Here is a 12182-nt window from a genome sequence, read left to right on the forward strand (position 1 = left end):
GAAGATATGTCTATAAAGCCTAACATTTGTATAATAGAAATTTCATAGAGATAGGGAAAAGAAAACAACAGACAATGGAAGAAGGTTATAAAAGAAATAAGAAAATACACCACAGAATTAAGGATATAATTTTCCAGGCTGAAGAGACCCACTGGCTGCTCAGCACAATAAATAGCAGAAGATCCACATCAATACACATCCACATGGAATTTTAGAACATGGTGAGAGGTGGGTGGGTAGGGAAGAGATGATCCTAAAAGCACCAAGAGCAAGAAGGAAAAAAAAAACAAAACTCATCGTCAATGGATTGGAAATATAAATGGCATCAAGCTTCTCAAAAGTAAGGGAAGATGTTGGAAGGCATGTTCCAACTTGGAAAAAAAAAAAAAGGATAAAGGGGCGTCTGGGTGGCTCAGTTGGTTAAGCGTCTGCCTTGGGCTCAGGTCATGATCCCACGATCCTGGGATGAGTTCCACACCAGGCTCCTTGCTCAGCAGGGAGTCTGTTTCTCCCTCTGCCTGCTGCTCACCCTGCTTGTAGTCTCTTCTCTCTCTATCTCTGTCAAATAAATAAATAAAATCTTTTTTAAAAAAGAAGAAGAAGGATAAAATCAGAAAGATATGAAATTCAGAAACTCAGAAAGATATGAAATTCATGAGAGAGTGCGTCCCATACCCAATGGAAGCCAAGAGAGTGCCCAAGAAGATGGTGAGTAGAAATCCCGGAGGTCGTAGGTCAGGTTTAGAAGGAAAGCAGTGCCGTGGGAAGTTCAACCAGGATGTCCCAGGTGTCTCAAGGGAAGAGATTCAATGCCTGACTTCATGTGTTTGAACTTCCCAGATGAAATTTACACTTCTGGTAGAGAGTTTACAAATGAATTAATGGGAATACATAGAAAATAAAATAAATGGAAATAAGGCAAGTTGGGGGGTAATCAAAAATTATACTGAAAAGAAAATGTTATCATAATACATTCATTCCATGGTTAGGCTGAAAAACAAGTATTTACAGGGCCCCACAATGTAAAATCTATATATCCTTCATATAAGCAGTTGTGATTTGACTATACTGTGGTTTGGGGAGAGAGCATTTGGGGGTGGCTAGAGAAGTGATGTGTGAAATGAACCAATTCTCATCCTCATTAATGGGAGATTTGTGGATAACACCAAAAACAAGAAAATGAACAAAGAACAGTATAAGCTTTGTTTCTTCTCTTCCACAAATTGGAGGTAAATACCAGAATACATGGATAAAATATGTGGATCCCTTCAGGGGAGTGGGAGCTGGGGCACACAATGGGAGAACGCAAGACTGTTTTGGATTTTCAAGTCTTGTACGATTATTTGCCTTTTTATTTTTATTTTTTTTTACTCAAGTACAGTGGGCACACTTTCTAAAACTGACATATAGGGGACATTCCATTATTTTCCTTTTTAAACAATAGCAATCACCACATCACACATGTCAGATTACTTAGAAAATTGTTTAGAACTGCCGCTTCACATGCCAGAGGTTTCTTTTGTTTGTTTTCCTTTTTCTGCCTTTTTTTTTTTTTAATGTCCATAGCAGCTTCATTCACAACAGCCAAAAAGGAGAAAGAACCCAAATGTCCATGAGCAGTGGAATGGATGAATAAATTACGTTTTCTGCCTTTTAATTCATCACCATGTTGCCCCTCCAGGAAGAGGCTATCAATTATGTCCTTCCAACAATTCATGAGAATTCCCTTTTCCCTACACCTCTCCAGCACAGAATATGATTACCATTTATTTTAATCTTCTTTGAACTGATGAGCAAAGCGTGGGGTCTCACTTCATTTCTCATCTCTCTGATTATCAGCCATTTTGGATACATGTTCATACATATTATTTGTTCTTTATTCTATAAGAGTTAACTGTTCCTATCCTTAGCCCTCTTTAAAATGAAAATGTCTGCCTGATTTTTATTTATTTAAAAGAAAAAGATGTTTAAGTCCTAAAGCTGTTAACCCTTTTATCTGTCATATAGGATGGAAATATTGTTCCTTCATGGTCATATATTTTTAAAATTTGTGTCATTTTTGGAAATATCAAATATTACATTTATGTATGGTATGAACGAAGGATATTTCCCTTATCGGGAGGAAGAAGAACCAAAACTGACTGCAATGGGCACTGAGACCAGAAGACCAGGGGATCTGTGAATGACAGAGAAACAGGAAACCCTGGAGGGGAGGGAGGGGCACAGGTTGGGGGGAGGTTGCCTACCAGTTGGATTTGGTCCACTGGGAAGGAGAGGGGTGGCCTGGATGCACAGGAAGAGTTTCCTAGGTGGTGGGTCCCTGCTTTGTGGACATGGCGTTGGAGAAGGCAACATGGGGGTCCTCAGCTCTTGGACGGGAGGCACCTCCATAGGGTAGATGATAGATTCAGGTGTTAGGAGGTGTCTTGCAGAGGCACAGGAATGGCCTTTCCTCGGAGGCTCCAGAACTCAGTGGTCCTGATGGAGCAGGAGCAGGTGGGGAGACTCCAGACTCAGCAGGAAGTGCCTGCGGACTCTCAGGTCTTCGAGGGGCTGGGGGCAGCCATTGCTACTACTCCGGTTGTACTGGCAGAGACCTGAGAAGTGGGGAAGGGGATTCAGAAGCACACCTCTTTCATCTGCTCCCCTTCCGGCACCATCCCCTTTCCACTCCTGAAGTCCCTCCTTCTCCACAGGTCCTCATCTTCTTCTCCCCGCCCATGCTTTCCTGTTCAGGACAGAATGACACAAAGTCCTGGGGTGGGAGCTCTATAGAGTGTGAGCTAAGGGCTCAAGTGTTGGGGAGACCCTTAGAAAGGACTTCAGGGTGGGTAGGTCTGGTCTCTGATGGACGGAATGAATACCTATGCATGTGTTCCCAGGTGTCTGTTACCTCTGTGTGCACACCTGAGGGTCAGTTAGGGAGGACGCCTGAGGCCGGCCTCAAAACTGGACAACCCAGCTGCTATGGGTGGACATGATCCAAGGCATGAGTTTGAATGCCAAAGAAAATGGTGTCTTATAACAGCCAAAGTCGTGTGCAGAGATGGGCAAGGTAAAAGAACAGTTAAGTTGGTCTAAGTTACAATTGATACAATGCTACCTATGTGACTCCTGGTTACTTCTGTCCTGCGGTGCTCTCTGTTCCACTGGCCCCCAAACCAGCCCAGGCCATACTCACCTGGGTTCTGTAGGCCAGAAATAGGAGAAGTGCTGTCAAAGCCAGGATCTTGGTCACGAGGAATGCACAGAACAGCATCGTGAATGTGCCGCTTGACAGACTGTGGGAGAAGAGGGAAGAAGAAGGGGAGGATCTAGGCTGCAGAGAGCAGCCCCTGAACTCAGCATGGGGCCGGAGCCTGTTTATGGGCCAGCCCCACCCTGAACTCACTGGGGTCAGCCATGGGGACCACGTGGAACAAAATCATGAGAATCCAGGAACCTCGGGTGGAGGGAGCAGTTGGCCAGGAAAGAAGAAAATGATCAGAGTTGTCCTTTCTGGGTGACACTATCAGGCTATCAGGCTGTGCCACAGCTCCAATGGATAGGGAGCAGGAGAAAAGCAGAGGGAGAGAGCCCCCAGATCTGGAATAGGTCAACTGGGTGGGGATTACCCAGAGGTGTCCCTGGAGAGTGTCTGAGCCCCACAGGAGCCCTGGACCTGGAGACAAAAGACCAGGATCCTTGTCCTGCCACTGCCCTTAAGTGGGTGAGTGACCCCGGACAGGCCTCATTTCTCTTGCCTGTGACTCACTCAGCACTAATAGAAGTTCTTGCATTCCTGATACGCAGCTATTTCTGCTCCATTATGGGGGAAGTTTAGAGCCACTCCTTCACCCTTGCCACTCTAGCCCAACTCTGAGCTGAGACCTTGAGGCCCCTTTCAGACCCCTGTCTACCCCAATCCCCTGAATCAGAGTCCACACAAGTCATCAGCTTCCCAACCCCCTCCCTTTGGTTGAGATCCCAGACCTACCAGTAATCAGAGTCACTGATGAAGGTTGACCTGGTTGTCACTAGAAAAGCAAGTGTGATTGATGACAACAGAGAAGACAGTAGATGCCTAGAGTCCCCAGAGAAGAAGTCAGCCCCCAAAGCCTGAGAGGAAGAGGGGGAGTGGCCAGAGCCAGCCCTCAGAGCCCCCAGGCCAGGGCTGACCGGGGTCCAAGGACACGGAACTTCTCAGAGCTGGTAGAAAGAGAGAAGCAGGGGCTGGGGGAGGTCTGGGCTAAGAGAGAAGCCTCATACTGGGTCCCCAAACCCCCAAGGGCAGGGAGAGTCAGGACTACTTCTGTGGAGAGGGCAGAGACCACTTGTCCCAAAGGCCTGGCCCCTTCACCATCAGACTCTCGAGACCCTTCTGATCTTGGCCAGACCCAGGTCCTGAACAACCAGCATGTGCAGTCTGGGGTGACCTAGGCCACAGGGTCCCACACAGACACCCTGTACCTCCATGGAGTAGCCAATTCTAGAGATAGGTGGGTGAGGTTTGGGTCTGAGCCATCGTGTGGACTGGGGATCTATACCCAGTGGGCCCCAAATTAGGGGACAGGACACCCAAGGATGGAGGTGATGGCCCGAATGTGGGAACTGGGGACCAGGCTGCTGACAGTCAGTGTGGAAGCGAGCAGGGAATTGGGAGGATTGAGCGAGGGAGATGGGGAAGGAGTGAGTGGTTACACTGCCCTGGACACCCCAGGAAGGCCCCTTCCCTCTGCAAGGAGCTCACTTGAAGTCACCACCAGGCTGATGTTCCTGAGAATATGGATATTCCCCTCGGGACCTCTGTCTATTCCACACCAGTAGTTTCCTGAACTCTTCTTTGTGATTTCGGTCACGATGACAATGAAGAAGCCCGCAGAAGGGTTGTCCCAGATAAAATGTGGAGGGTTTTGAGCCATCACCTGGGGTCTGGTGCTGGTGACCAGCTTCGAACAACGACCTGGGCTGATTTCCTTACACCAGGTTTTATTCTCATACTTGCCTTCCAGGGGCTTGGATGGGCATTTCACAGAGACCACTTGCTGCTGCACCGCCCACACCAGCTCACCCTCCTGGAATTCTGCCCAGGAGCCTAGAAAACAAGTCCTCAGGTCAGGCTAAGGAAGGGACACAGCCACCCTCAAAGCATGACCCCAGACAGCACTTCAGCCCTCTCTGTCCAGCCCTCCCTGTCCCACCCTCCCCTTAACACACTGTGCTCTGTTCTCTCACCTCCGACCTCCCTCGCTCCCTTGCCCTGTCCCCCTGAAGCCACCCTCCTCCTGAGGGCCCCTTACCTGAGGCCAAAAGCAGCAGGACCAGCGGCAGGTGGAGGGGTTCCCAGGTCATACTGTCATGTCCCTGTGCCAGGGTGCCTGGAGTGAGGGGTATGGGGCAGCTACAAGACAGAGAGACCCAGGATCTGGGCCTGACTCTGCCCAGATGCCCCAGCACACGGAGGGCAAGATTGAGAAAGGAGAGGTCCTGCCTTGAGTAAGAGTGCGGTCTGCAGGGCGGGTTCTGTGGGCAGTGGGAAGGTGGGGCCCCCTGGGGGAACCTGCAGCCGCTGGGGACATCTCCAGCGTCAGCTTGGCTCAGCAGGATGGTCCAGGCCCTGTGGTTGCTTCTTGGTTCCCCCACCCACCCCACACCCCACCCAGCACTTACAGGGGAAAGCTAGGTGGAAATAAGGGACCACTCTACTTCTTTCAATCTCGGTTCCTTTCACTTCATCCTTTCAGAGGCCTGGCTTTTTCTACCTGCCTCCAAAAGCCAGGAGAGAACTGGCCCAAGGCAGGTAGGGACCCTTTGAGACCCAAGCTGCTCTCAAGCACATAAGTGGTCCCCAGGGAGAGCCAAGAGCCCCTGGCCTGGAGGGTACATGGTTGGAATGACACAGGCACACTTACTCATAGACTCTTATAGCCCTCCAAGATGTACGCTATGAGCCTGGACCCCACTGCAACAAATAGGAGCAAAGTAAAACACCCCCAGGCCGTCCAACCCCAAGGCAAGCTCCCAACTCTCACTGCACCCCCTCACGCACCCCGATCATTAGCTCCAAGTATGGCTCAGCACTCAACACCCGAATGCCAAATCCCACAGTATTTCACCTGTGGTGGTCTCTTTCATGAGTAGGTTTATATAAGGATCGTAAGGACTCCACCCGATATTGGAGACAAAGTCCATTTCCCTTCTGCTCTGTCCTGAACATTGACTAGGGTAGTACAAATAAGCATGAACCAATGGGCTAAGAGCTACTAAGGATTTTAATCTAAGTTGAGCCCTGTAAGCACCTGAGCTGTCCCCCTTTGATGGTGATCCCAACTAGGGGCAACAGTGGAGCTCCTAGAGCCTCGGACCCCCGACTCTGCACTGGACTCATGGCACTCTGCCTGTCTCCGTTAGCACAGGAAGTTTTCACTCCGAGCGCCTTGGACAAACTTCGTTCAGGTATTAGAAGGGAATGTTTGAGTAGTTTGGGTTCAGATTTTGAGGGAAATCTGTGTTTTCTGTTTTGAGAAGCTACACAGGAAGTATGAGAAGAGAGGGGATAGAATTTCAATTTTACGAAAACAGAGTAGCGGCAAAGGAACTTTAGGAAAAAAAGCAAAAACTGATTTGCGACTTCAAGTTTACAAAGCCTGATCACAAGAGTATCTAATTCTGGGTGTCCCAAACTCGTCTGCACCTTAGAATCATCTCAAACTTGTGGGAAAAAATGTGTGGGGCTAAGCCACCTCTCAGACCACAGATCCCAGTGCAGTGTGGTGTGGTGGGGCGTCCGTGTTGGTGACGCTCCCCATGTGATCTGAGTGTGCAAACGAGTCTGGGAACCACTAGTTTAATTTAATTTCCTCAAAATCCTTGTGAAGCAGTGGTCACTACCCCCATTCACTATAAGGAAACTGGGGCACAAGGAGTGAGGGATTCGTTTAAGCTTCCCTGGTGAATTGGTGGCATCGCAGAGCTCCTTCTGTAGGCGGTGCCGCCCTCAGGACGGACGGGGAGCGCAGCAGGAGGTGGGCTGCTGTTGTAGGACTGGGCTTGGGGACCTGTCCGGGGCGACCCGGCAGTCGGTAGAGTGCTTCGGGGACGGACGGGCTGCCCTGCCCCCTGCTGGCCGGAGAGCGCCATTACCAAGAGACTTTCTCCTGGAGTCTTCCCTTTCCCAAGGTCACCTTCTTCCTTTCTACACTGCCCTCCCTGTGGTCCTCAGTCTTTCTAATCTGCTCTTTGCTATATGACAAGGAGATCCTCCCTTTGCAGCAGACAGACTCCCTAAGCAGAGCACTTAGCGAGTGGAGTCGCCATTTCTCTGCACTGTGGGGTCCCCAACAAAGTCTGTGGGGTGAACAGCCTCAAGCAGAGCCAGGGGTCTTAGACTCCCCAGAGGTGCAGACAATGCACATCATCTAGGCCTTCAGACCTGTCAGAGCTCAGTGGCAACCCCGGGGATGGAAACTGCAGAGACAGGACCCTCAAATGTCTCTGGTCCCCAATGTTGAGAAGGGTTCCCGCTTCAGAGGTTCGGCTCTCCTAGGAGGAGCCTGGGTCACAGGACTCTGTGGGAACCAGGCTCTGGAAGATGGCCAGGAAATGTGGGACTAGGGTTCACTATCAGAGAATGGCACCATCGGTGGTCCTCATAAAGAAAATAGCCCTGAATGTCCCCTGTTACCTCTGGAATCCCATTCTGTTGACCATCTAGATCTGCCTTCTTCCTCCAAACCCAGGATTTGGGAGAAGAAAACTGGGAGAAGCTCAGACCACAGTAGTCCCAGGAAAGGTAAAGAAGGGCAGCTCTACCTGCCTCCTCCTTGCTCTCAGCATGGCTTCAGGGACAGAGGGGACTCAGTTTCTCTGACTGTAGAATAAGAATATTATATCTTTTCTCCCATTGATCCCATGAGGTCAATAGTTCTGGTAAACTTCTAATGGCCCTCTCTTAGTTGCTTTTTCCCTGGGTTTTCCTACCTGGGGCTCTCTGGTCTGGGTCCCCTGCAGAGGTTTCCAGCAGCCCAGGAGAATACTCAGAGCCAGGTATCTCTGAGTTGAGTGGATCCAAGCTATTTCTTTCCCAATCCCTCTGACCACTTCTGGTCCCCAAACACACACACACACACACACACACACACACACACACGGGATCAGGCTGATCACTCCTCCACGCTTTCAGAAGCTTGGCTTTAATTCTGTCTCCTCCAGGGGCCAGGTACAAGGCACGCAGCCCACCCTGCAGGGGGGCGGGTCTGGTGATTCTTGTCTTCTAGGTGGAAGGAAGAGGCGAGGATTCCAGAAACTGGAAAAGGCCTGGAGGGTTTGGTGACAAAGGAAACCATGTATCTGAAAGCTTTTTATAACTTCCCAGTCTGACACAAATTTGGAATGGACACGAAAATCTAGTACCATTGATTCAAAGGTCATGTTTATCGAAGTTTTACAATATTCTACAATAGAGGAAAATACAAGTACTTTGAGGGTTTTTTCCCCTCAATTACAGAATTTTTCTATTTTTTTCCCCATCTTGACCATGATAATGGTTTAAACACATGTCAGGGGGCACTCTGAGCCATCATTTAAAGACACGAACTTGCCCTTACTTTGATGCTAACAAGCATGCAAGTCTCCCATCAGTGAAACCATTAAGACTACTCTGGTGGTGGCAGAATGAGCAGCCATCGTTCTGTTGTGTTTAGCTTCCTACAAGGTCAAGCTTCCCCCTCCTGTCTTTCTTCTTTTTCCCCTCAAGCTGCCAAAAATCCTTCTCTGAATGTAAGCCGCATGACCGCATACTGTCTCGATCTATTCCCTGTATCTGGAACGGTAGGCTCTTAGTAAATATTTGTTGAACGTAGTGTGAATGAATGAACAAACTCTGAGAAAGGAGCCCTTGCTTGACCAAACCTTGGTCAGGCTCCTGAACCTTCTCGTAAGCCCATCAGTGCACTTCCTCATAAAAACCAGTTTTAGGGAGAACCCTGCTCTCTCCTCAGCTCTGTGCTCCTTCTAGAGCAGAGCACGAATTCTGGGTCCTCCAGGGCCCAGGGACTGGAGGTGCAGCTCACCTTGTAGGTGAAGACATGGATATCAATATCCCATGGAGTTCCTCATCCTACGCTCCAGCCGGGGATGTCTGGTCACCCCAGCCTGTCCTTAAGTGAAGAATCCTATTGTGGAGTCGATTTAACCAGAACACTTCCCCCTCACTCCTGATGTTTCCTCTCACTAATTTTCTATCTCCTGACCCCTGCCTGCTTCCAGGCTGTATAACCCCACTGGCCTGTGCTGTACTCCAAATTGAGCCCAGTTCCGTACTGACGTCTCTCTTTCCCAACTGCAGTAGTTCCTCAATAAAATCTCTTTTCGCCATTTTAACTGCTGCCTGGCTCTGTTCTATCTTTGACGACTCTCCTTTTGTTGTATGGGGTTTTAGCTAATATCCTTGAGTTTTCAAGTGGACAACTATACAACCAGCAAATCATGGTAATTTGGTCTATTATTTTAAGTTTATGTGCCCAATTTTATTCTCCTGTGTAATCGCATTCGCTGGTACTTCCAGAAACATGTTCAACAACACTTTAGACACTGAGCGTTTTTTTCTTGATCCCAGCCTTTAACATGACTCCTCACTAGTGCGATGTTAGCTGATTAATTCACTAAACCATTTATTTATTAGGAAAGCAATTTCCTATTTATAGAATAGTAAAAGATTTGTCTAGGATGGATGTTGAATTTTAACAATGCCTTTCTGCAATTGATCAATATCTTCATATAATTTTCTCCTTTGACTTTCTGAAATAGAACCCAGCATTGACCTAACTTTGACAGCCAAACACATTTGTAGTCACATAGTACAAGTGATTTAGTCATGATATATTATTCTTTCTATATGCTCCTGTCTTTAATTTGCTATATACACTTTTTTTTTCCAATTTTGGCTTTTTTTTTTCTTTTGGATCAAGCTTTTATAAGAATCTAAACTTAATCTTGTTATAACCTGCAAGGAAGCATTTCATCTTTTTGCTTCTTTGTAACAGCTCAGATTTGCTGAACGTCATCTGTTTAAATCAGCACCTAGGCTGATTTGTAGGTGGGTTTTCTAACACCCATACAAGTATTGTCCATGGTTAGTTGTCAGCTGATGATTTTAAATCTTGACCTAATTCTAACTCACTCTAAAAAAAAGAGAGAGAGAGAGAGAGAGAGAATTTCATTTCTGGAAGGCAGAAGAGATGACCCCCAAAGATAGTTACTTCTTAGTCCCCAGAACCTGTGAGTATTGTTCTTCTATATGGCAAAATGTGTGATTAAATTAAGAGTCTTGAGAGACGGTCTTTATCCTAGATTCTCTTGTGGGTCCTGAGTGCAGTCACCTGCCTCCTTATAGGAGAGAGAGGCTGAGACAATTAGATAGACTCTTGTACAGAGCATGCAGTGTGACTGCAGAGGCAGAGATGGGGCCACGGCCAGCAGCAGCTGAAAGAAACAAGGAAGGATCCCTCCCTAGAACCTCTGGAAGGAGTGTGGCCCTCACAACACCTTGATGTTAGACTTCCTGTCTCCATTTCTGTTAAATAACCCAGTTTAGATATGTTTTCCTGAACATTATTCATCTGTATTTCTTCTGCAGAAAAGGACCTACTCATAACCTCACTCTCTTTTTCCTACTGAAATACTCATTTTCTGTCTTTTTTATATGACTTGTCTTTTTATATGAAATTGAATAATCTTTTATCTGCCAAATAGAAAGGAAACTTTAATTCACAGCTGTGATGTGCTTTTAAATATTGTTTGTCATATCTTTTTATTATGTCCAAGTATTAATCTGTATATAGAATGACCGCATTCTATATACAGATTAATACTTGGACATTTTTCCCTATAGAATCCCTGGCACCAGGACCATGATTAGAAAGTTCTGCTCTGAAGGACAAAACATTTATTTGTATTTACTCTTAGAAGCTTGCTGCACTCCTATTTCCATGTCTACTTATATAATTAAAAGTCAAGCACATATGTTGGTTCTTGATGACAATTTCATTGAAGAGTCACCATGTAACTGGCACTTCTTTAAATGTTTGGAAGTGTTTACTCAGTTATTCCCAGAATAATCATATTCGTGAGCCATCATTATCTATTTAAGAAAGAGGAAACTCAGACTTTTAAAGGTATAAGGGTTTGCTCAAAAACTTCCTGTCCCCTGGGCACCATGGACCCATGCTGACTCAGCAGAGAACAACTCAGCCAACCCCAAGCTGGAGGGACATAGAGAGAGTGGAATGTGGACCAAGGGTGATCTTGGCGGGCTGCAGGGAGGAGGCGACCTTTCTCAGTGGTCAGCAGCAACCAGACAAAGGGGATATCGCTGTGGGAAGCAGTTGCTGCACACCCTCACACAAGGGGTACGCAGCTACACCGGTCGGGGCCAGAGCCCTCCCCGTCAGAAGGGTGCCCCCCACCTCAGCATTTTGTCTGTAGTTAGGTTTGGAGAGGAAACACAGAGCCCAGCCCAAGGCCAGGAAACAAACTGCTGGGAGTTCACCACTGCAAGCACGTGTGGTTTGGTTTCCTGCCCTGATCGTGGGCCAGGCTTCAGCAGAAAGGCCCCATCAGAAGTCAGGAAGCTGGTCTAGTTATATCTTCACATCACCACATGACTTTGAGCAGGTCATGGACAGATCTGGGCCTCAGTTCCCCTGTGTCGGAGGAAAAACAAAACAGAACAGAACAAAAACAGCTCCCTCCCAAACCCCACCGTGGCATTAGGAGAGAGAGCACACACAAACACACTGGGTAAACGACTCGTGCAGCTGCATAGCGGGCATCGGCCCGAGCTTCCCTTCTGACTCCACAGGTCCATCCTGCTTCTCCCCAGGGGTCTGTAGGCAAGAGAGCCCATGGCCCTCCTGTGTCCCTCCTCTTCTTGTCTGTCCTTTTGCCCTTATCCTCAGTCTCTGCTCACTTCCACTCCAAGGAGCAGGGCTCTGCACCCAGACAGAGTGGGAAGCAGGAGTCAGGGGCTCGGGAGGGGTGGTGGGGGTGGCAACAGGGGACTTGCAGCCAATACCCTCTTCAGTCATGAGCTCTTGGGGGGCTCCAGGCAGCAGCTGCAGACCATCAGAGCCCCGGGTGGCCACGGAAGAACTTACATGTTAGTTCAGGGCGAGGTGCCCTGATTCCCCAACCCCCACCTTCTG

General features: G+C 48.0%; 1 protein-coding gene across 2 annotated transcripts; it reads right to left on the reverse strand.

Moving 5' to 3' along the window:
* Positions 1-518: 518 nt before the first annotated feature.
* On the reverse strand, positions 519-5565 carry LOC116588602 (trem-like transcript 4 protein). Of its 2 annotated transcripts, XR_004285019.1 has the most exons (6): positions 5280-5565; positions 4730-5074; positions 3977-4016; positions 3182-3281; positions 2247-2597; positions 519-558 (listed from the first exon to the last, which is right to left on the reverse strand). XR_004285019.1 is itself a non-coding variant. In XM_032339895.1 (5 exons), the coding sequence occupies exons 1-5, from the start codon at positions 5329-5331 to the stop codon at positions 2538-2540; spliced, it is 597 nt and encodes a 198-aa protein (XP_032195786.1). In that variant the 5' UTR covers positions 5332-5565; the 3' UTR covers positions 1335-2537. The 2 variants fall into 2 exon arrangements, 1 of the variants encoding a protein (XP_032195786.1); XM_032339895.1 differs by lacking the exon at positions 519-558 and having other exon boundaries at positions 1335-2597.
* Between the last annotated feature and the right edge of the window lie 6617 nt (positions 5566-12182).

This window comes from Mustela erminea, chromosome 4, assembly GCF_009829155.1.
Source record: "Mustela erminea isolate mMusErm1 chromosome 4, mMusErm1.Pri, whole genome shotgun sequence".
NCBI classification, from domain to species: domain Eukaryota; kingdom Metazoa; phylum Chordata; class Mammalia; order Carnivora; family Mustelidae; genus Mustela; species Mustela erminea.